Below are 25,056 nucleotides of genomic sequence, written 5' to 3'. Positions count from 1 at the left end.
CATAGACACAACACGAGATTCAAATCCTCCTCTCTCCTGACATATTTGTTTCAGATTAATTTGTGAAAAAAATAAGGTACAATAAAAACAACATATAATGACAGGAATCCGCAAGACATGACCAATGGAAGCAGGATGCCGTTCGAGGTCAAATCAGCGAGCACATTGACAAATCTCCAACGGCTATTTGGAATTGGTAGCTATGATCTGCAAAGATTTCAGGTCGTTGGGTCCCCAATAACTGCACTTTTGCTTGCTAAGTATCTAACCCAGCGAATTCAACAAAACTAATTACTCTCAAGCTGTAGTGCCCATTATTCATTTATGGTTTGGTTTTGAATTTGGCGGAATTCATGTACCCTACCGTCAGAAAGTGTTGAAATTTAGATGCAGCTAGTTAACTCGTGGTTGAAAATACATTATTTAAATACCTCTATTCTTTAATTTTTAAAATATCATAAATCCTTCGAGGTTAGCAAAATCTCTTACATGATATCTTCGGATCACAAGTTGTCAGTTGATATAACCTATTACTTGTACATTAAAGCAACAAAAAAAATTTTTGTCAGATATTCTCACATGTCAATTTTGTGAGACATATCGTCTATTTAGGTTACTAATGAAAAAATATTATTTTTTATATCAAAATTATTACTTATTATCCTTAAAATAAAAAAGCATAAAAAAATTGTTACGGAATAAATAAGATAGTGGTGAGGACTGTAGGGTGAAAAAATCGCATAATAAGAGATGTGTTTTTGTCATATAAAAAAAATTATACACAATTTTATCCTTAAAATAAAAAAACATACAAAAAAAAATCAAATTTAATATCCAATAGTAACTATCTCTGCATGCAAATTAAACAATCACACAAAATTGATATCCACTAATTATATCATCCTACCTACCAAACATAGCCTAAACTGAAAATCTCTCAATCCAATCAATACGTGCATAGTATAGTATATATAGATGTCTTCCAGATCTCAGTGTTCCGTACACGTTTTCCTGTCTATCATTTCTCAGATCCGTACAAAGTTATGTTCATCGACTACTCCAAACTATTAATTTCTTTATATATTCATCATTCCTGTTCGATTTACATCACGTCTGAATATTGACACAACGAATCTAAGCCGCCATGGATTCATTTGCTATTTCACTTCTCTTCTGCCTCCTCTGTTTTTCAGCTTCTTTCTGCAGTAAGTGTCTTGAAACTCTACCCAGTTCGGGTCGTTTATGTCCGTATGAATGACTGTTTTTTTTAATTTATTTGGGATTGATTTCAGGTGGTGTAATGCAGCCGAAAATGGGGGTGTGCTATGGGGAGCTGGGCAATAATCTCCCCACCCCTTCGGAGTCCATTAAACTCATCCAGAAACTCCACGCCAAACGCATCAAAATCTACGGAACAAACCCAAAAATCCTGAAATCCATCCAAAGCACCGACGTTCAAATCTCTATCATGGTACCGAACAACCTCATTCCCGACATTTCCACTAACCAAACGCTCGCGGATGAATGGGTGCAATCAAATGTTGTTCCTTTCTATCGCAAATCTAAGACCCGCTACCTTCTCGTGGGGAACGAAATTTTAAGCAACCAACCGAACTCGACCTGGTTTAGACTTGTCCCAGCCATGTGCAAAATCAGATACTCTGTGAAAATGTTCGGGCTGAAAAAAATCAAGGTTGGAACTCCATTAGCTATGGATGCCCTGGAATCTTCATACCCGCCCTCCAACGGCACTTTCAGGTCCGATGTTAGGGAAAAAGTGATCATACCATTGCTCCGTTTCTTGGATAGAACCAAATCTTTCTTCTTCGTTGATGTGTACACGTATTTCGCGTGGGTAGGCCAACCACTCCAGATTAACCTTGAATACGCCTTGCTCGAGTCCACGAATCTAACCTACGCGGATCCAGTTTCGGGTTTGGTCTACACCAATTTGCTGGACCAAATGTTGGATGCAATTATATTCGCTATGAAGCGGCTCGGGTACCCGAATCTTCGGCTATTCCTAGCAGAAACGGGTTGGCCCAGTGGAGGAGACCCGGATCAGCTCGGAGCCAATGTCTACAACGCCGCAACTTACAACCGCAATGTGGTCAAGAAATTCACGGCAAAGCCACCGATCGGGACACCTGCTCGCCCCGGTGCGGTGATCCCAACCATGATCTTCGCACTGTTCAACGAGAACGAGAAGCCGGGTCCGGGTACGGAGCGGAATTTCGGGCTGTTGTATCCGAACGGGTCACACGTGTATCCCATTGATTTATCAGGCAAGACCCCGGTATCGGACTACCCAGTTCTGCCGAAGCCCGAGAGCAGCGGGAGACTGTGGTGTGTGGTGGCAAATGGGGCCAACAAGACGGCCGTGGCCGAGGCGGTGGCGTACGCTTGCAGTCAGGGCAATGGAACCTGCGACCCGATCCAACTCGGTGGGCAATGCTACAACCCGAATTCATTGGTCAACCATGCCAATTACGCGTTTACATCTTACTGGACTCAACTAAGGTCGGCTGGAGCTACTTGTTCTTTCAACGGATTAGCGGCACTTACCTCCAAAGATCCAAGTAAGTTTTTTTCACCTCATGTTCTAACCAAACTTTTAAAATACATTAATTAATCAAATTTTTTAAATTTATTACATCTAAAAGAGTTTAAAAAATCCTCTTTTAAAAATTTCATCCAAAGAAATGTGAATTAGTAGAGAAGGATTTTTCAATGTTGCAGCTCAAGTCTTTCTCCTATTTGTTAAAAAACTCCACTCGAATCAGCATATTATGTCAATTTTCATTAAAATACGAGAAATCCTTCTTATAAAGAATTTCCTAGTAGAGTATGAGCAGCAATATTGAAAATTTTTGGATGTATTCATCAAGGGGCCAAATAAATTGACCAAAATGGCATCTTTTATGCAAGTGTCACGTGTGCTCCATATGTCCTCTTTTGTATAATTTCCTCATACAGTATTAGAATCTAATTTTTGTAATTCAATGTCTTGTGATGAGTCATTTATATATTATTATATTAATTGAATTTATATAATTTTGTGGTTTAATTTATTGTAGGTTATAAAGCCTGCAAATTTCCAAGTGTTAACCTTTGACACGGAACGGAAGGTGGATTCAGCCCTTATTGGGCTCTGTTCGATCATTTCTAGGCCAGTGGTGAGCTTATTGGGCTACCGACTAGCCATTAACTCGGCCCACTGAATCACTTTCAATGTCTTGTATTCTATTTTATCTGGTCGAAATAAGTTCTGATTTTATTTAATTAACCACAAAAAAAACATTTAAATTTGATTGTTATAAGTTGGTGGGCCACTTGCGTTTCAGTCTTTTTGCGTGTGTCTCGACTGCTAGTATAAATAATATAATAAAAGATATATATTTATTTGACAAATATAACTCAAATAGCATAAATTATAGATTGTATTCATACATAAAGTGTACCAGGATTGATTGTTTTGATCAAAGTGGAAAATTTTTAATTTGAGAAAAAAACTTCGAATTTGATTCTTATCTTGAACAAGAAGTAAATAATACTTTAGAATTTGAAATGATTTATTGCATAAAACGAGATTTGAATTCCAATTCGTATTTCTAAGGAGATTTAAACTAATATGCATTCCAGAAGGGGAAAAAAACCATAACTGTGCGCATTTGAAATGATTTATTGCATAAAATGTTTATATTGATAGGAGGAGTCGATTCCATCATTAATATAACAAAAAAATTGATATTTTGAAATAAAAAACAATCATTTTTCATTCGACATTTCGGATGAGAGATATGTTTCATAAAGTTGACATCTTTATTTTAAACCTATAATTATTAATCATCTGGGAGCAGAAATAATTCTCTTAAAAGCACAATAAAATAAACATGAAATATGAACTTGGACAACAATGTTGATCAAAGTATGAACTGGTGGGGTATCTGAAGTTGGAACAAAGTAGCAAACAAGAGTCCTAATTGTTTGATTATTATTTTATCCTTCGCAGCTCAATATTATTGACCCATACACAGTACGTAGCAAACAAGAGTCCTAAAAGGATACGCATTCGTTTATGTTATAACACTCATTGTCACGCCCCGAGCTCGAGCCCGAGCCCGCGCCTGTGTGACTGCACAATGGGCCCATATAGCAACTACTTCGTATTCGTCCTCGGTTTACGAAAATGATTAACCCAAGTTTCTATAGAATCCATTGTAAGTCATTATAAACTCATTTTAAATATTTGATTTTTAAGATGTGGGACAAGGGTATCACACTAATCATCTTATCAAAAATCGTGAGGTCCACATGCCATATACACATTATATTAATATATCTCTTCTCTCATAATTCATTTTAACATTAAACTCATTATTTTATCGTTCACTTTGTGCACTCTTGGACTAACTTGAATGTAATTTTGGCAGGAGGATTGCAATGCTGAGCTGGGATCGAAGATGTTATGTATATTCTTATTCATTACAAGTTTTCTGAGATTGGAGTTTATCTAGTCCCCCGGATTTCACGATGTGTCTTTAATGGTCGGCTGGAGATCTGGCCTTCGAGGGACTGGGAACTAGAGTCTATCCATAGCACTGAGGCTGTGGAGATGGTGGGGGAACATTTGAATGATGTTGTTGGATGGAGGACAAATTCAAATGTCACAGAGAGTTGGGCCATTCTGAGATTGAAAGGCTCCGTCTCTGCAATTAATTGTATGCTGCTTCGGTTCTCTATGGATACTTTTTGAAGTCCGCTTCTCCAAGACACAGTTTGGAACGGGGTCTTTACCATAGCAACTTTAGCACTGGTGATCGTACCCACGTACCTGTGCCAGACACATTTTCTTTAGAATCAAATCTCGTTGCCTTCGGCCACAGCAGCAATGCGAGGTCTGCTTCTGTGAGTCAAGTATCATATGGATCAGTTAAAAAACCAAAAAATTTAAGGCGTTATTTGATGGGATTTGACCAAGAAACTATCCAGATGGGTGCAAAACCGAAGTCTACTGAGGCTGTGATTCTGATAGAGAGATACACTTGTGCTCTCTTTGAAGACAAGAAGACTGGTTAGCTCGAATCTGACGTGATAATTTCAACATCTTTTGCAAGAATGAAGAGATTTGTGCTCGAAGCTATCGCTTTTGGTTCTTTCTGTCGGCAAGTCAACAAAGGTGGCAGCATTGAATGGACAACTGAATTTGTGAATTTTAAACGTGTTGATTGGCAATTGATTTGTCAAAGTTGGTGCAGTAGAAGGAAATTCAGACGGAAATATGAATACGCGTTTTTAACGCGTATTCACACGGACAAGGGGCTCTATAAATAGAGCTCCCCCTCATTCTGAAATTATCCCTTCTTCGAGTTTTCTCTCATCTAATAGCATTTGAGTTCTTAGTTCTATAATATTTCTGAGGTGTTTTGTTCTCCTGTATTAAGAGAGTGTGTTCTCTTTGGACACACAGTGAGTGAGTTGTACACCACAAAATATTATAGTGGAAATTCTTTTCATCTTGCCCGTGGTTTTTACCCTAATAATTTTTAGGGGTTTTCCACGTAAATCTCGGTGTCCAGTTTATTATTTATCTTCGGGATTATTATCTCAAATTCCGCACGTGGGACCAACAAGTGGTATCAGAGCCTTGGTTTAAAATTTCTTAAAATTCTGAGTATGCTCTGTGGTTGCAGCCTAGACTGATCTTCCACATCAGAAAAGATTTTTTGAGATTTTTTATTTAAGGCGGGATTATTTTGTCCAGTCTACCAAATTGTTGTAGACATAATGGCGGACAGATACGAGATAGCAAAGTTCAATGGAAGCAATTTTATGCTGTGGAAAATAAAGATACAAGCAGTTTTAAGAAAGGAGAATTGCTTGGCGGCTATTGGAGATAGACCGGTGGAGATTACGGATGATGGAAAGTGGAATGAGATGAATGACAACGCTGTTGTCAATTTACACTTGGCTATAGCAGACGAAGTATTGTCAAGTATCTCTGAGATAAAAACAGCCAAAGTTATTTGAGATACTCTGACAAAGATGTACGAGGTCAAGTCCCTACACAACATGATTTTCCTAAAGAGAAGGCTTTATACTCTTCGGATGGCGGAATCCTCATCGATGACCGACCATATCAACACACTAAATACTCTATTTGCCCAACTCACTTCCATGTGGCATAAAATAGGGGAAAATGAACGTACGGAGCTTCTACTTCAAAGTCTATCAGATTCATATGATCAACTTATCATCAACATTACCAACAATATTCTTATGAGCTTTCTAAGATTCGACGATGTCTTAACTGCGGTTCTCGGAGAAGAAAGTCGGCGCAAGAATAAGAAAGATAGGTTGGTAACCTCAAAGCAGGCTGAGGCTTTACCGATGATAAGAGGAAGATTTATGGACCGTGACTCCAGTGGGAGCCAAAGACGAGGTAGATCAGAATCGAGAAGTAAGATGAAAAATATTTACTGCTTTAAATGTGGCGGTAAAGGGCACTTCAAGAACGAGTGTACGAGTATCGAGAAGAGTTTTCAAGGAAATGTGGCCAGTACTTCAGGCAGTGGTGAAATATTATTCAGCGAAGCAGCAACAGTTGCAGAAGGCAGACACAAATTTTGTGACACATGGATTATGGATTCAGGAGCGACGTGGCACATGACGTCTCGGAGAGAATGGTTTGATCATTATGAACTAGTCTCTGGAGGATCTGTATTCATGGGAAACGATCATACCTTGGAAATCGCTGGGGTCGGTACTATCAAAATTAAAATGTTTGATGGCACCATTTGCACCATATAGGAGGTACGATATGTGAAAAGGACTGACGAAAAATCTTTTGTCCTTGGGGCAATTGGATGACATCGGGTGCAAAACTCGTATCGAGAATGAGATAATGAAAATTGTGAAAGGCGCGCTTGTGGTTATGAAGGCGGAAAAGATTGCTGCAAATCTGTATGTATTTTTGGGAGAAACATACAAAGAGGCAGAACTAGCTGTTGCATCAAATGGTTCAGGAGAAGAATTAACAGTGTTATGGCATAGAAAGCTCGGGCATATGTCAGAACGGGGGTTGAAAATTCTCTCAGAATGGAAGCTGCTGCCGGGACTTACAAAAGTGTCGTTACTCTTTTGTGAGCACTGTGTTACCAATAAACAACACAGATTAAAGTTTGGCACTTCTACTGTCAGGAGCAAAAGCATATTGGAGCTGATTCATTCGGATGTTTGGCAAGCACCAGTTGTATCCCTAGGAGGAGCGAGATACTTTGTCTCGTTCATTGATGATTTCTCTAGGAGATGTTGGTTGTATCCAATCAAGAAGAAATCAGATGTTTTCCAAGTCTTCAAAGATTTCAAAGTGCGGGTTGATTGATTCTGAAAAGAAAATCAAGTGTCTGAGGACTGACAATGGAGGATAATATACCAGTGACGAATTTGATGCATTTTGTCAACATGAGGGCATCAAAAGACAATTCACGACAGCTTACACACCACCACAGAATGGAGTGGCGGAGCGGATGAACAGGACCTTGTTGAACAGAACAAGAGCTATGTTGAGGACTGCGGGTCTAGACAAGTCATTTTGGGCAGAAGCAGTCAAAATCGCTTGTTATATTATCAATCGTTCTCCTTTAGTGGCGATTGATCTGAAGACTCCGATGGAGATGTGAACTGGGAAGCCGACAGATTATTCTCATTTGCATACATTTGGAAGTCCGGTGTACGTTATGTACAATTAACAAGAAAGATCGAAGTTGGATTCAAAATCCAGAAAATATATCTTCTTGGGTTATGCTGATGGAGTAAAGGGGTTTCGCTTGTGGGATCCTACTGTTCACAAGCTTGTCATCAGCAGGGATATTATCTTCGAAGAAGATAAAGTAATGGGAGACAAAGGCACACCGAATTCAGAAACTACTATATTTCAGGTGTAAAATAAGACGGATGAAGGTCAAATTTCTTGTGAAGCAGTACCAGAGCACGAAGAACAAGAACATGTTGAGTATGAAGTTTCCAATGTGAGGCAGTGAACTCGAGACAGAAGACCACCAAGTTGGCTTTCAGATTATGGCACTGAAAGCAATATTGCATATGGTCTATTATCAGAGGATGGTGAGCCATCAAGTTTTCACGAAGCTACTCAAAGCTCGGATGTATCCTTGTGGATGATAGCAATGCAAAAAGAATTGGAGGCATTAGACATGAATAAAACTTGAGATCTTGTTACACTACCACGAGGAAGGAAAGCCATTGGCAACATATGGGTCTATAAGATCAAGCGTGATGGCAATAACCAAGTAGAGCGGTATCGTGCTAGATTGGTGGTAAAAGGGTATGCTCAAAAAGAAAGAATTGACTTCAATGAGATATTTTCTCATGTGGTTCGGCTTACAACAATCAGAGCAGTGTTGGCATTGTGTGCGGTGTTTGACCTACATCTAGAACAGCTAGATGTGAAAACGGCATTTCTACATGGAGATCTTGAAGAAGAAATCTATATGTTCCAGCCAGGAGGTTTTGCGGAAAAAGGCAAAGAGAACTTGGTTTGCAGGTTGAACAAATCTCTGTACGGTCTCAAACAGGCGCCGAGGTGTTGGTACAAGAGATTTGATTCCTATATCATGAGCCTTGGATACAACAGACTGAGTGCAGACCCTTGTACGTATTTCAAGAGGTCTGGTGATGATTATATCATTTTGCTGTTGTATGTGGAAGGTATGTTGGTAGTAGGCCCCAACAAAGATCATGTCCAAGGATTGAAGGCACAATTGGCTAGAGAATTTGATATGAATGACTTGGGACCAGCAAACAAGATTCTAGGGATGCAAATTAACCGAGATAGAAGTAACAGAAATATTTGGCTTTCCCAGAAAAATTATTTAAGAAAGTCTTGCAACGCTTCAACATGCAAGATAGTAAGCCAATTTCGACCCCTCTTCCTGTTAACTTCAAGTTATCCTCAGATATGTGTCCTAGCAGTGAAGCAGAGTTGATGGAGATGTCTCGAGTACCATATGCATCAGCAGTGGGAAGTTTGATATTCGCGATGATCTGTACAAGACCGGACATTGCTCAAGCAGTGGGAGCAGTTAGTTGGTATATGGTGAATCCTGGAAGAGAGCATTGAAGTACTGTTAAGAGGATCCTTAGATACATTAAGGGTATCTCGAATGCTGCATTATGTTATGGAGGATCGGATTTTACACTCAGGGGCTATGTCGACTCAGATTATGCAGGGGATCCTGAGAAGAGAAAATCTACTACTGGTTATGTGTTTACACTTGCAGGAGGAGCAGTAAGCTGGGTTTCAAAACTGCAGACAATTGTGGCGTTATCTACAACAGAGGCAGAATACATGGCAGCTACTCAAGGTTGCAAGGAGGCAATATGGATTAAAAAGTTATTGGAGGAGATCGGACACAAACAAGAGAATGTTCCTTTATTTTGTGAAAGTCAGAGTGCCTTGTACATTGCAAGGAATCCAGCCTTTCATTCCAAGACGAAACACATTGGAGTACAATTTCACTTTGTGCGGGAAGTAGTAGAAGAAGGAAGCGTGGATATGCAGGAGATTCATACAAAGGATAACATAGCTGATTTTCTGACCAAGCCAGTTAACACTGATAAGTTTGAGTGGTGTAGATCATCAAGTGGCCTAACAAAAACGTAAGCAGCAGGTAATGACAAGATTGAAAGGATGTGTGAAGATGTGCTTGATTCTCAATCAATCTTCAAGTGGGAGAAATGTCGGCAAGTCAACAACGGTGGCATCATTGAATGGGCAGCTGAATTTGTGAATTTTAAACGTGTTGATTGGCAATTGATTTGTCAAAGTTGGTGCAGTAGAAGGAAATTCAGACGGAAATATGAATACGCGTTTTTAACGCATATTCACACGGACAAGGGGCTCTATAAATAGAGCTCCCCCATTCATTCTGAAATTATCCCTTCTTCGAGTTTTCTCTCATCTTATAGCATTTGAGTGCTTAGTTCTATAATATTTGTGAGGTGTTTTGTTCTCCTGTATTAAGAGAGTGTGTTCTCTTTGGAAACACAGTGAGTGAGTTGTACACCACAAAATATTATAGTGGAAATTCTTTTCATCTTGCCCGTGGTTTTTACCCTAATAATTTTTAGGGGTTTTCCACGTAAATCTCGGTGTCCAGTTTATTCTTTATTTTCGGGTTTATTATCTCAAATTCCGCACGTGGAACCAACACTTTCCTCCTAGAAGCAGAAAACTGTGTGAATGCTGTGTATATGCTCGAGGAAAACTGAGTATGGTCCTACAATAGCACGATCTGTGCTCGTATATTTGTGCATACTAGTTTTCTTTTTTTCAAGCTTATGCATGAACATGCTTTAGTTTCTTAACAACAAAATAATGTATATATTCCAGTTCCACAGAATTAGTAATGAATTCTTGAATTGGTTAAATGAAGTCGGATTTCTGTATGATGCAGAAGAGATGCTCCTCCGTAAGAAAGACAGATTAAATATATTGCCACTTAATTAATATAACTGACCTTCTCTACCTCAAGTCTTTCTTTACTCCTCAAATTCAAATTTCTTGTATCATACTCAATCTTCCTTTTAAAATGACTTTGAATTGTTATAATTTGTGGAAAACAACTACCTTATATTATACTCCAAAAAAAGAAAGCAGATTAAATAACTGAAATTCAACGATGAAACTGTCTATACAACTTCCTTCTTCATTACTCTAGCTGAAAATAAAATATTGCAAAAACCTTTCCAATATTCTTGATTTCCATCCTCCAGAAATGATAGTTCTCCCCTTGAAAACCTTATTTTTCGTTTTCAGCACGTTATCGAACTTAATAACTCGTTTGATCTTCACTGCAACAGCCCATATACTCGTGAAATTGATACAGATGCTCAAAATCCAGGGAGAAGGCAGCCAAATGGTGCTAGAACAAGTCAGAGACATGATCAAGGCATTACTGGAGTACCTGTTCGGTTTTATAATCCAAGAGATTATAACTATCGTATCATTTTTGTTCAATCTCGTTAAAGAAGTGACATTGAGTACTCCATCTGGTTTAGCTTCAGCAGTAGCCGGATTGATCGAAAATTTGAGTACTATGTTTAATGGGGTTGTGGAGGAATTTGTAGAACTGTTGAATGCTTGTTTACAGATGGTGAGCGAAATCGTGGCAGGTTTGTTGAAAAATTGCAAGGATGCTGTTGGATATGTGACTGAGAATGTTGTGAATTGAATCAATATGTGGAACCTTTTTTTTTTTACAATATATCCATACTAGAAATATGTTTGCTATTTGTGCATATGTGAGATTTAAACCTCGGATACACAATTCTTGTGATACCGTTTCACGCGTCAATTTTCTTAGACATATCTCCAACCCGACCTGATTCATGGAAAAATATTAAATTTAATGTTAACAAATACTGATTTTCATTTTAAATATGGATCGGGTTGACCCTTCTCACAGAAGTAGATCCATGAAATCGTCTCATTACAGACCTACTCGGATGAAAATTTTATACGAAGAATGTGAAATAATAGCCATTGAAGTTGTGAAATTTCTCTTGAATTATTTGTTTTCTTTCAAGAATGCCTAGGATGTCCGTGTATGGGGTTGACTTTTTAGAAATTTACAATCAACTTCCATTTGAGAAAAATAAAATAAAATAAAATGCAACCACATAAATTTTTATTTCTGAAAATATTATGGATTTATACCTCAATCAGATTGGGTTGATAATTATATTGTGTGATTCCTTTTATAATTTTATTATATATATATATGTTTTTTTTTCATTTTAATAATAATAATAATAGTAATTTATAAAGTAATACATCTGACTTCAAATATGAATCGAGTCGATTCGACTCACAATTACAAGAGATTCACTCTTAACTATATCAACACCTAAAAATGAATAAGAAATATAAAATTGGTCCTTTTTTGATATGATTGGCCAAACGATAAATCTAATCGAAGAATATTATATAAATGAAGAATTTTGATATTTCATTTCTTATGGGGAAGGATAAAATAAAAGTCGATGCATCTCCACCTTCCCAACTGGAATAATAGGTTAAAATAAACGACGTTGTATCTCGCCTTTCCATTTCCTATTTGGAATGATAGATTGTATTAGAATTAATTATTTGAAATAACTCCGTAATCTTAATTTCAAACTTTTCAATCCAAATAAATATCATACAATGATTAGATATCGAAAAATTTAAGTAGCTTGATTTCATTTTTGGTCGAATGTTTAAAGAGTAATATTATAGGTACAACAAAACTCGTAAAATCATTTATACAACAAAAAATTTATTAATATCAAAACAAACATGTTATTTATAGAAGAGAAATCAATGATGACTTTGTTTTCAATGAACACTTAAGCATTATTGAATCGCCTATGTTTCTGTTTACTTATACTGCTAAATCTGACAACTCATATCTACTTCAGCTTAATTACATCACCCCACATGCGCTGAAAGACCTCCCAATGAATATCAATACAGGACATCCCATACCCGTGAGCTCAGAAGTGACACCTGTACCGGGATGTTTGGGTGGATAATCGTGACGTGGAGTACTGCTTACTGATTATACTACCCGAACTCTCACTATCCGGGCTCAGCTGATAGCCCAGCTCCTCTTGAGCAATTGTCAATTTGCACAACTTTCTTGGCTTTCTGAATATCTAAAATCTGGACTAAAGATGATTCTGGTACTTGTATATATCTGGATATCAATAATTGTTGTAAATACTTAAATGTTTGATGTTCAACCGTGATTGGACTCACAAGTATAATTTTGAATATATACGGATAGATATCATATGGATTTCTTTTGAAAAAAATATTTGATGGATCTTTCTTTTAATAGATAGATTAATTAAATAAAATAAAATAAAATAAAATAAAATAATTTTTTCTTTACATTTATTAATATATTTATATGTTGTTATTATTATTCTGCGGATTTTGCTGTCAATATATTCATATCCTACCTTACCTTTTCATTCATCCAATTCTCCCTCTCTCTCTCTTCAGTCTTCTCTCCGTGCCTTGTTTTCAACGATTCCTGCCTTGTTACGTTCTTGATCCCGGCATCAAATCCCCTCCCTAGATCCTTCTTCTTTCACACCTGTTGTGTTAAGGTGAGTTCAATTCGCTAATTTTTCCGTTTTATTTTTTTTTCCTTCCCATTTTGGGTAATAACTTTGTGCGTGGGTGGGTCTCAGTTTGTCTTCTTTAAATTGTGATTATTTGAGCGTTGTATGTGTTTTGAATTTTCTGTTTTATGCGTGTGTATTATTAGATTGTTTGAGTTATTGGAATAAAGGTCGTTCATTTTTTAAATTTACTCGCATGTAGGATTCTCGAGATTGAATTTTCCCCGTTCTGTTTGGTTTGTTGAATTTTATTTTTACTTTACCGATTATCTTAGCCTTTAATTAGTTGTATTGTGTGATTTGTTTTTTCTTAGGTGTTAAATTATTGTGAGTTTATTTAAATTCAGATTGGGTTTGATGGAACTTTTATGATCACTCGTCTTGTTATTGTGATTTTATAAATTATTTTTCAAGGGTACTTAAACGATGCGAGTGTATTCCTTTTGTCTCTCGCGATCTGCTGGACCTCAATCTGGGTAGAAATCGATTGATATAGTTAATCTTCATTTGCTTGGTGATATGAGTTTAGCTGATTTCGGTTTTTCCTTGCGTTTCCAGATGACAGCTGTTTCTTTTTCCATTTTTCAGCCATTTTTCACTGGCATTGATGAGTCAATCATAATTTGATTTTTTGCTTCAGCTTTTTTTTGCAGATCGTTGAGATTTTTTGAGATACACGAAAAGCTAAGCGAACGATTGTTAATTATTTTGGAAGATCAGTTGCTGCAACATTTTTAGCAGGCATTTTAGGGCGCAATGGCTTCTGTTAAATGATAATCTTTGCTCGCAGCTTGTAGAAGGCTGCATATAAGCATGTTGATAGCATTTTGGTTAATTTTCAACCATTCTTATGATGAAAAGCCTGCCTTTTACCACATACTGTATTATTCGATTGACACAAACGCGGATGCAAACATACAGTTCGTTGAGGAATACTGTTTAGATTGTGTAGAAACCTCTCTCAAGAGATTAGAAGTCCATTGACCTAAACTTGACTGTTCAGTATTTTGTGTGTCGAAGGATGGAAAGGCGAGCTTCTTTGTTTTTCTGACTATCTTTCTTTAAGTACAGCGATTTCTTTGACTTATGTCTGTGAGACTTGTGAGACTTAGTGTTTTCATTTACAATTTCGTAGCAGGTATAAAATTTTGGAGGAGCTTGGAGATGGAACTTGCGGAAGTGTATATAAAGCCATTAGCATTGAAAGATATGAGATTGTAAGGGCTTTTTCTGTAATTGTTTCTAGTCTATTTCTCTCTGATACTCCTCAGAGTAGGAAATGTGGAACCTTTTTTACATTCTGTATCCATTTCAGGTTGCAGTCAAAAAAATGAAGAGAAAGTTCTATTACTGGGATGAATGTGTAAACCTACGTGAAGTTAAGGTGATTCATGCTCATACTTGCTCTATGCTTGAAGCTGATAAAAGCGTGATGGAGTCTGAACAACTAAATATAGCTGGTCTTTGTACTTGTATTTGGGAAGAAACTATTAACACTTTTGTTTGTTCCTTCTGTGCAGTCTCTCCGTAAGTTGAATCATCCTAACATCATCAAGTTGTTGGAGATTGTCCATGAAAATAATGAGCTTTTCTTCATATTTGAGTATATGGTATGATTGATATCTTTTTTATCTCTTAAACTGTCCTTCATTTAGAGGTATAGTTAAGCTTCTCTCAGTCACTGATTTTTTGTTAAAAATATCCTCACTAAAAATTCTGAGCTTCTATTCTTTTTCCCTTATGCCTGATAGAAATATATCTTTTTTCATTGAACTCAACTCCTGGTTTTTGTATGTTGAGTTTACATTTAGCAGGTAGCAATGCAGCATACTAGCAGAATATTCGAATGGCAGCATAATTAGTCATGCAACATTGTTTTTTTTAAAGAGGAACTAGAACTGAGGAAAAAAAATTCATAGACTGTCAAACGAAATCAAGGATCAATGACGTGAAATATATAACAAAATTGTTGAGCATTGAGGCAATGGGAAACAGGAAATGACAAAATGATATCTGGATATGAATGCTGAAAAAGGATAGGAAAGATAAAAAAACATTGCCTTGGCTTTGGTTATTTTTTAATCTACTTCGTAGAGAAGGGCTACACAAATTGCTGATGTTGGAAAAATGGATTTGGAAATTGGACTTGTTAATCGAAACCTGATGACCTTGAAGGGATGACACTTGATAAATGAGTATTGTAGATGAACTAAACTGCCATACAATCTTGATCATGGGCTTTTATTTTCAGGAACATAATCTATACCAAATAATGAAAGAGCGGCAAACATCATTTTCAGAAGAAGATATTCGAGACTTAATGTCTCAGGTGCTTCAAGGGCTTGCTCACGTACATAAACATGATTTTTTTCATCGGGATTTAAAACCTGGTATATTAGCATTTTTCTACATCAGATGGATTGGTACTTTTATTATGAGAAGAATCATAGTTGTGGACCTAATCCATTTATACTCTTTCTGCTTCCAGAAAATTTGCTGGTGACAAACAATACAATAAAGATTGCTGACTTTGGACTGGCTAGAGAACTCTCATCGACACCCCCTTTTACTGATTATGTTTCCACTCGTTGGTGAGACATCTTTGTTTGCCTGCCATTTCTTGCTCATGCTTGTGATATATAATTGTCTGATTGATGATTGTACATATTATTTGTACTAGGTATCGAGCTCCGGAAGTGTTGTTGCAATCTTCGTCCTATACCCCTGCCATTGGTACACAAAACCATATTGTCTCTGACATTTCTATTCATTTTAATTTAAAGTTTGATCAAACTCTTGTATTCTTACTTTTACTGGGTGTGCTAGTGCAGCCAATTTCTACGCTATCCATTTTCTTGTAACACATTACAATTATGAAACCTGTGCCAGAGTGGATGGATTTTGGTGCTCCAAACTTTAGTGGATTTTGATTTAAATGTTTCTGAAAAAGAGAGATTTTGAATCATTTTTCTATCTTCTCATTGTTTACATTTGAATATATGGCTAATTATACGCACAAAACCTCACAGATATGTGGGCAGTTGGTGCTATACTGGCTGAGCTTTTCAGTTTGTGCCCAATTTTTCCTGGGGGAAGGTGACCGTTCTTTATCTGGTTTTCAGATTTATCTGTCTTTAGTCATATCACTGTTTGCATACTTCACATGTATCTTAGTTCTGTCATCGTTAAATTTCAACAGGTTAATTACAAATTTTTGTTTGTGTGGGCATGTGTTTTATTTTTTAAAATTCTGAAGTACCTTTAATTATGACTTGTTTACTGTTTATGTGAGATGTCAGCATCATCAAGCTAGTAAACTATTAGTGATGTTTCTAGAGCTGTGTCCTAATTTTTATGATTCTTTTTTCATTCATGACCAGTGAAATTGATCAATTATACAAGATCTGCTGTGTACTTGGAGCACCCGATTGGAATACATTTCCTGAGGCTACTAACATTTTGCGATTGGTTGATATCACGTTTTCAGACGTAATTTCAATTTAATTTGCGCATTCATCTACTACTACTGTGTTTTAGATTTAGTTCCTTCTCTTATATTTTCAACTTATTTGAGTATGTATTTTTTTATATAGATTATGCCTGTTGATCTTTCGGATGTTATTCCAAATGCAAGTTTTGAAGCAATTGACTTAATCAAGGTAGCTTTAGTCTGATACTTTTCTGGGTTTTATTTGGCAACCTTGTGCTAAATCCTCTTCTTTAACAGCAACTATGTTCTTGGGATCCATTAAAGAGGCCAACCGCTGATCAATGTTTGCAGCATCCTTTCTTTCATGTAATATGTGTCATTGTATATCTAAAATCCTATTGTTGTTGCTTCATTTGAACCTTACTTCTGCCATTTGACAGGTTGCCAAGCGAATTCCTCGTCTACCTGGAGATGCACTGCAGCTTAGTCTAGGTAATTGCAGTTGGTAACTTGCATTCTTCTCAATGATGCAGATCTATAATCTCTACTTACTAGCAATACTGTAGGATCTGAGCCAAATCTTGAACTGAACCTATGGAACTTTGGGCCAGCATCAGATGATTGTTTTCTTGGCTTGACACTCGCATTGAACCCTACAGCCCCGAACTTGGGTAATGAAGTTCTGTTTGTGATTTTTCATGATTTTTTATGTTGATCCTGATATGGACATATGTTTACATTTTCTTTGGACCAAAACAACAGTAGATATCCTGTTGTGAGACTAACTGATATGAGGGAAAATGTAACTTGTGCATTGGTTAATGCTTAACCTGGTAACAATTGTACAACTAGAAAGTAGACGATGACAACTGTGGTGGCATGGATGTGCCTAGGCTTCATGTGGTACAAATTTCCTATTGAATCTAGTTTTGAACTAACTACATGCGTTTGTAACTAACTACATACCTTTTATTGAAAGTTTACTTTTACTTGATGAGTATTTTTACTTTTTGTAGAGAAGGTCCACAAAAGCCAAGGCACCAAAGAGGTATGTTTTCTTTTGTTTCTCTTTCTTCTGATAAGATGGGGAGAGGGGGGGGGGGTTCAAGGTTTTCCTTGACATAGTTGTGACCTTCTAGGATGTAAAGATCTGCACTGGTTTTCATGAACATTCTCAACAACCAGGTAATTTGTGCCATTTGGTAGGTCATTGTTATTGTATTTAACTTTCTAGCTCATCCAATGCCTTGTTCCTGATCGAATTGCCTACACAATTATTTTTTCCTTCAAGAAGAAATGATAGTTGCTATCGATTTGCAGATTTCTGGTCATTATTTCCTTCTGATCCCAGTGTAATTACTACATCTGTGGAGTCTTCCCTATCCCTATCTTTCAGGTAAGTTGCACACCTGTAAATTTGAGTTTGTGGTGAAAATGCTGCATGCTGGTTCATTGCAGCAATATAATATGTTGGGGATAAAGTAAAATTCAGCTGGATCGAGTATAAAATTTTTTTGTGCAATTAAAAATTCCGGTCCTCTCTTATTGATGGTTGACTTTTCACTGATTTACAACGGTTATCAAATCTATGAATTTATGATATGGACAAGCTTTCATTTTCAGATTTATGATGTCTATGTTTCTTTAGATGGCCATGTACAGCATATTTTTAGCTACTGGAGGTTACATGGTTGAGTTTCTTATGGCTGTATCAATCTTTGTACTTTTTTCACCAATTGCAGTTCAGTTCCACATCCATCAATTGGAGCTCCACAATCCGCAGGATTTTCCATGGGTTCCTTTCAATCCAACATCCTGGACCGCCCCTTAATGGCAACATCCTCCCCATTCCAGCATGTTCATCACCTTTGACATGGCACAACTGTGCTTCGTCTGGGTGTATGGTCTTGTGGAGGAGGTTCGTATCAAAGTTGACTACAAATCTAACCTTTGACTAGTGATATACTGTAAAGTACTATCCAAATAATTATTCTGGGAAATTCTTCCCCCAGAAATACTGCTCTCATCGTTTTCATAGGGTGGTGATAGGGTAGATAGTCATGCAAGTAACTGTTACGAAGTTACTAGGCATGACTGTAGATGCTCACAGTTAATTGGAATGATGGTTTTGGTTTACTCTTTGGAGTAAGATATGATTTTGCCAACTTTGTTATCGCGAGTAATCTGCTTGTGCCAGCATTAATTTTTATAGTATTCAAATTATATAGAATAAGGTGTACTGTAGTAAAAGATAAGAAACTAGTTCCAAACATGTGTTAAAGAAACAACATTATTACAACGAGTAGGAGCCAACTCTAAGACAGTTTCGGTTTGGACTTTCGAGAGTAGTTTCAACTTCTACCCCGTCGAAAGCACAACCGATTTGTTGTGCTATTTTGTCATGTTTTTACGTAATCATTACAATTTTATTCTCTCCTTATATCACATAGTATCTTTAAGTAGTAAATAGTCAATCTGATTAGTAAAGGATTAAGCAACTTGATAACAGATTTGACATAAATTAGTGTCCAATCCCTTACTATAAACAAAACAACGTTATTATTACCAAATCTAGTTCCTCTAAGTGTTCGAGACTCCTGTTACTCTTTCTATTTATTCTTGATATCCTTCAATTTTTTTTAGCATGCCTACATAAAACTTTGTTATTAAATTAATTTGGGTGAATTACAGGTTCCTTAATCAAAGGTTGGGGTTTTAGCCAAAGACAATAAACCCCAATAAAATTAAATAGATATTCACTTCGTTTCATGTATTCAGATTTGCATATCTTTTCACAAAAATTAAAATAGAAAAAGTAAATTTAATTTCTTATTTTACTCTTATTTAATAAATATTTTAATATGATAAAAAAAACTAGTTGATGTATTTAATGATATAAGTCATATTATTAAATATAAAAAATGGATTATATATTTGAGATCGAATAAAAAATAAATATATAAAGAAATAAATTTTTATTAGATATAAAAAAGGGTAGATGTTGATTGATAACTAAAACCGAAGAAAGTAGTAGTTGGGAATTTTCCAGCCGCTTCTTATTATAATTGCATTAATTACAACTTGGGCCCACAAAAGAAAGTTACAGGATAATATGAAAATTTCTCAATAAGTACATGTTATTATGTAATTGTTATTTGATCTCTCTCAAATATATATAATAAATTTTTTAGATTTAATAATATTTTTCTTATTTTTTTAATAATTATAAGGATAAAAAATAAACTTGTTTATAAATTTTATTCCCACAAATTTCGAGATAAAGATTTATTTTCGTTTTCAAATTTTGGAATAGCAGCAAAAAGAATGTTGAGCTCAGTTTCGTTCTTAGAAGGAAAATTTCAAAGAACGAATTACAGAATACAAGCACAGCAGATCGATGGCAGAAGATCAAAGCAGTGGAGAATTCACTCTCTGCAGTATAGAGTTTCCAAGAGGTAAATCATAAAAGAGCAAGAATCCTTTGTATAATCTCAATATATTTAAATGTTAACTGGTTCCAAATCCTCCATGCATTGTGGCCATCATAGAAAAAGAACCATCCAGGGAATACATATTTCAAGTGAAAATCAACAAGAAGTGAAGTTGGGAATAATCTGCAAAAAGTTTTCCCTTGCTGTGGGATCAGTGGAAAATCGACCCAAGACAGCGATTGTAACTGTATTGCTTCCAAACTTCTCGATCCCTCGAGAAATCATACAAGTGTGACTAGCTTCAACCACCACCATTACATCTTCACTTACAAACGAGGAAACCATCTCAGCTATCTGCCTGGTCAGCCTTTCTTGAACTTGGAGCTTGAAACCATAAAAATGTACTATTGATTGTATAATGGATTTTCCAATAGGCTTGGCTCCGTTGGAACCATAATAGCCTACGTGCACCATACCATGAAAGGGAAGCAAATGGTGCTCACATAATGACCACAACGACAGGTTCAGCTCAGAAAAGAGATGTTTTTCGTTACAACTTAGATCCACATCAGAAGTTAAAGTATCTCTCTTACTTTGAACAAATCCATTAAGCTTCAGGTCCAAATCTGAGTTTTTAAAGTTCATCAACCACTTTAAATAGCAGGATGGAGTTTTTATAAGCTCTTCCCTCAATGGGTTCTCCCCCAAGGAACAAAGAATTGAAGCTGCAGCATCAAGCATTGTCGAATCTGATCCAAGCTTCTTGGAAAAAGTCTGATATGGACACCAATATTTGTCATTCGAGGATGCAGAACGGGTGTCGTCATCATTTATACCCCGGAATCTCAAAAGACCAAAAAAATCAGTCCAGATACCTGCCTTCTCACAGTCAAAAACTCCAGATCCTGACTTTACTGATATCTTTTCCCAACCCTGATGATTTGGATCGGAGAGTGCAGACTCAAAATTTGGGAAATGAATGTGGGAACACTGGAGGACAACAGCAACTCCAGTGGGTTGGATACCATGCTGCAAAGCTCCACAAATGTCACCGGCCAGCCGTTGAGGGTCTTGAAGCCGCTTAGCAAAAACTTCAGCAACTCGAGAGAGCTTGCTTAGGCCTAAAACTCGCTGACCAGATGCGACATAGCCGATATGACACTTAATCTGAAAAGGAAGCAAGCAAGACTCGCAATATGAGAATAGATCAAGATCCCGAACAATTACGAGTCCACCTGCTCCACCACCATGACCAATTCTGCTTTCTACCCCAGCTTCCGGGAATAAACTGCCATCAATAATATCTTTCACCTTCTGCTTATAACCTGGAAACATGAGCAGATATCAACTCCATCTTTTAGCAGAAAAACGCTTTCAACCCCTACAAAATATGAAAGCGGAGCCTCAGAAAGTAAATATGCATGAAACAAGAAGTGAACACCACAAAATTGACTTAGCTGCTCAATTAGTTGCCTGGTTCATATATTCCACGGTAAAAAAAATCATGATTCAGGCCACCCATACCAAAGGATCGATATTTATATATTAGTTCTTATTACCAAAATCTCCATCTCCAGATCTGCCAAAACCCAACTGACCAATCTGACGCTTCCGCCTTTTGACAGATTTGCTTATTGTCACTCTCCTTATGATACTATACCCATCTTCGAAGGTGTCAACCAAAGTTAATATGCGCAACTTTTCAATGGAACTATCAGCAGTAGTCATTCAAAACTTACAGCTCCCATTTATCACGAGTGATGGACCTCGTCACATAAATCTTACATTTCTAATTTGTTATGGATATATTCTATATATGTAATAAAAAAGAGAGAAGATCCAATCGCAATAATGAGATTTTTACAGTATATACAAGGCAATAAAAGATCACCTTTGGTCCCTTCTCTAAAGGCCTTCGCCACTCTAATAGGAGTCTTTAAAAGACCTTCACGGTTGATATCTTCACCCAATCCCTGCAACAGGACCTTTACAGCATCTTCAGTGGCCACAGTTTCAATCTCCTCCTCAAAATCCAGCTCAACACAGCCTCCAAGATTCACTCCATTCTCCAGTTCCACATTATAATGATCCTCATCTAAAGCGCCCATTGACAGAAAAAAAATTCAAATCCAAACAACCGACCACCCAACTCGAATCACAGTTTCAAGATTCGTAAAAGCCAGAGGATGACACTTAATCATACGTCTAATGCTACAAGGTACAAGAGAAAAAAAAGCCGTTTAATGGAAATAACTGCGAAAGATCGAAACTTTGCTAGTACCCAAATAAAAAAAAGACCAAAAACACAAACCAGCCTCACGAATAAAAAAATAAATGAAAGAAAAAAAACAGTAAACAATATACCAAACGCTTCAGACATAGAAACTCCCTGTTGGGGCCAATGGAGAGGAATGAAGAGTTGAAATTAGAGGAGGAAGATGAAGAAGAGATGGCGTGGGTGTGGGATTAGGTATATAAAAATGTAGGGTTGGTGTTGATTTTGGAATGTGTGGAAGGTTTTTTCCCTTTCATTCGCTTTTTCTCCTCAACAGAAATTTACTTAGAAATTATTCATCTGAACGAATATGCTTTTGTACGTGGCCGCAAGGTATTGTTCGGCGAGCTATCCTCTCGTTTACTGACGCTTCCGTAGACCGCATATTCCCCCGATGGCGGCGTTAACAATACGCGTAATCGCGGCGGCTGCTGAATTTGATGTGAAATCCTTTTTTCATTTCACCCCTTCAACTTTTGAACATATGTCGTTTAGGCCCAATAATTGTACCAATATGCCCTTTGTTCGTGTAAGGCTTGTTTAGAAATCACAACTTTTTATTAATATTTTTCGATAGATTATATATTTTTATTATATATTTACTTCTGAACATATTTGAAATAAAAAGGAGATATTTTTTTATTGTTATTCAAACCAAACATGGATATTTCACTTGAGGTTCAATTAAAAAAAAGTTGAAATTACTTTTGAAGAAACTAGTATTTATAATTTATCAAAAAACTTGTGTGAGACATTCTCACGGGTCATATTTTGTGAGACAGATCTCTTATTTGAGTCATCCATGAAAAAGTATTACTTTTTATGCTAAGATTATTACTTTTTATTGTGAATATCGGTAGGATTGACCCATATCACAGATAAAAATTCGTGAGACCATTTCACAAGAGACCTACATATATAATTTATATACTTGCACATTGATTCATCCAAAGTGAATTTAACACAGCCTCCCACTCCAACCAATATTATAATTATAATAAAAGAAATCTAAAAAGATAAAAGCACTATAAACCAAAACATATATAATATTTTTCTATGTATGATGTAACCCGTCACTACATTATTATTTATTCAGTGGAGATACTATGTTTCACTGTTATAGCGGTTAAAAGGTTCAACGGGTCGACTCACAATCCGCCGAACTCACTATTTGATGAGATGAGATAGACCAATCCATCAAATTTTAATTATATTTGGCGGGTTGAGGTGGTCTGGCCGACAATATGTCACACCCTGCCGTTTAGGTATGTTGAAAAATTGTCAAACCGACTCACCTATTTGACAGAGCAAACCCAACTCATTTTGTCAGCTATAATTTTCGTTATTCATTGAGTATGAGACTCTACATTAAACCCATGGACTATAAAAGCCTCATGTCCAATGAATGGTAGATCTTATATGCCTATATCAGAGTAGCATTATATCTTTCATGGTTTTTTTATAATTATTGATGATATTCTTTTGAAAGTAAGTATGTTTAGAGAGGGTTTGCAATGGTTTCTGTTTTAAAATAAATGATTAAATTGTAAAATTAAGAATAAGTGGAGAAAAATAAGAAGTTAGTAGTTTTGTAAACTCAAGTGAAAAATGAAAATTAGACATTTATAGAATTTGATAAATAATTTATTCCATTACTGATTTTTTTACCAGAATCTTTTTTGTAGAAGCAGAATCATGTTTCACAATGTAATGTATACATTGCATGACTAGATTTTGTGAGAGATTTTCCATGAAACACGTAATATCAAGAACGACCAATCTAATCCAGAATATAGGTGTCCTGGCCCTGGGGCTGTTGATTTACTCTCGAAAACGGGCATCCAGTATATTCTTGTTTCATTCACTGCTTTTCTGGAACATTGCCAAATCAAAAAACTTCCTGTAACCCATGTGTTCTTGCTATATGCATTGAATAGGTGAGGTAGTAGGAGTTAGAGAGGCATTCTCAACTAACATGAAGTCCTCCAAGATTTTGTATCCATAATGTTTTTAACCAATACACCATGACAGACTAAATACTCAATTGCTTATGGGTAAGTACTGCTTCACAATATTTTCCTGGAGGAAACTGAATTATGCTTGCCTAACACTCAGCAAGAATAAGTAAATATATTTGCATTCCTTACAAATATAAAAAAAGGAGAATATCACTATATCAGGCATCAAATAAAGTGCACAGATACACTTGGAGACATTAAATCTGCTAAAGACGAATTTTCATGTGTAGGGAACAAATCAAGAGGTAAAACAATGAAGCCTTAATCAGAACCAACTAAAATAATCTCTTTAATTCATTTTATTTCCTTGAAATCCACTAAGTGCATCATATTTCAACCTACTCTCTCACAGAAAGGATATGCCAATAAGGCAATAACCATCTTGTTGAGTAACATACACTACTGTTTGCACTACTCGCAGTGCTTATTCTGGATTGATACATTAACTCAATATAAAGCCAAACATTGGTCAAGGAATTAATAAATGGACTTGTCCGGATTATGTTGATAACTTTAGCCATTTCTTACTAGAAAATTGCATTGTTTCCACGTCTTAGAATAAGAGCAGTGCCAATGTAAGCAACTAAGAGATGCACCAAGTCTAGGAAAACATTTCATAAACTTGTTCAATCCAATGGAAGTAATTACCATTGATTATGATAAATCAAATGCAGCAAAAAGTAACGTATGCAACCCATCCATTGATTAGCT

At 36.4% G+C, this 25,056-nt stretch overlaps 3 protein-coding genes and 1 pseudogene across 6 annotated transcripts; 3 read left to right on the top strand and 1 right to left on the bottom strand.

Annotated features, from left to right (window-relative positions):
- The first annotated feature begins 918 nt into the window (after nt 1-918).
- LOC140972058 (probable glucan endo-1,3-beta-glucosidase A6) lies at nt 919-3,325 on the top strand. The gene is made up of 3 exons (XM_073434527.1): nt 919-1,205; nt 1,293-2,579; nt 3,078-3,325. The coding sequence occupies exons 1-3, from the start codon at nt 1,145-1,147 to the stop codon at nt 3,113-3,115; spliced, it is 1,386 nt and encodes a 461-aa protein (XP_073290628.1). The 5' UTR covers nt 919-1,144; the 3' UTR covers nt 3,116-3,325.
- A 1,125-nt stretch (nt 3,326-4,450) lies between these two features.
- Nucleotides 4,451-11,252, top strand: LOC140974643 (UV-B-induced protein At3g17800, chloroplastic-like; annotated as a pseudogene).
- Nucleotides 11,253-13,021: 1,769 nt separating this feature from the next.
- LOC140972961 (serine/threonine-protein kinase MHK) lies at nt 13,022-18,786 on the top strand. 2 transcript variants are annotated; one of them, XM_073435452.1, is made up of 18 exons: nt 13,022-13,176; nt 13,832-14,220; nt 14,330-14,408; nt 14,507-14,575; nt 14,712-14,801; nt 15,443-15,581; nt 15,680-15,782; nt 15,872-15,924; nt 16,221-16,287; nt 16,572-16,680; nt 16,785-16,850; nt 16,919-16,987; nt 17,062-17,113; nt 17,188-17,292; nt 17,638-17,669; nt 17,761-17,806; nt 17,942-18,017; nt 18,364-18,786. In XM_073435452.1, the coding sequence occupies exons 2-18, from the start codon at nt 14,213-14,215 to the stop codon at nt 18,491-18,493; spliced, it is 1,293 nt and encodes a 430-aa protein (XP_073291553.1). In that variant the 5' UTR covers nt 13,022-13,176; nt 13,832-14,212; the 3' UTR covers nt 18,494-18,786. The 2 variants fall into 2 exon arrangements, with proteins under 2 accessions (XP_073291553.1, XP_073291552.1); XM_073435451.1 differs by having other exon boundaries at nt 13,024-13,176; nt 13,845-14,220.
- Nucleotides 18,787-20,077: 1,291 nt separating this feature from the next.
- Nucleotides 20,078-22,778, bottom strand: LOC140972959 (GTP cyclohydrolase 1). Of its 3 annotated transcripts, none has more exons than XM_073435448.1 (3): nt 22,417-22,774; nt 21,944-22,147; nt 20,078-21,377 (listed from the first exon to the last, which is right to left on the bottom strand). In XM_073435448.1, exons 1-3 carry the CDS (start codon nt 22,430-22,432, stop codon nt 20,209-20,211), a joined length of 1,389 nt encoding a protein of 462 aa, XP_073291549.1. In that variant the 5' UTR covers nt 22,433-22,774; the 3' UTR covers nt 20,078-20,208. The 3 variants fall into 3 exon arrangements, with proteins under 3 accessions (XP_073291549.1, XP_073291550.1, XP_073291551.1); XM_073435449.1 differs by having other exon boundaries at nt 21,944-22,263; nt 22,417-22,772; XM_073435450.1 differs by having other exon boundaries at nt 20,078-21,433; nt 21,944-22,778.
- Between the last annotated feature and the right edge of the window lie 2,278 nt (nt 22,779-25,056).

Source organism: Primulina huaijiensis, chromosome 3 (genome assembly GCF_012295235.1).
Source record: "Primulina huaijiensis isolate GDHJ02 chromosome 3, ASM1229523v2, whole genome shotgun sequence".
NCBI lineage: Eukaryota > Viridiplantae > Streptophyta > Magnoliopsida > Lamiales > Gesneriaceae > Primulina > Primulina huaijiensis.
The sequence above is the reverse complement of the archived record's forward strand: the minus strand, read 5'-3'. Positions and strand labels throughout refer to the sequence as shown.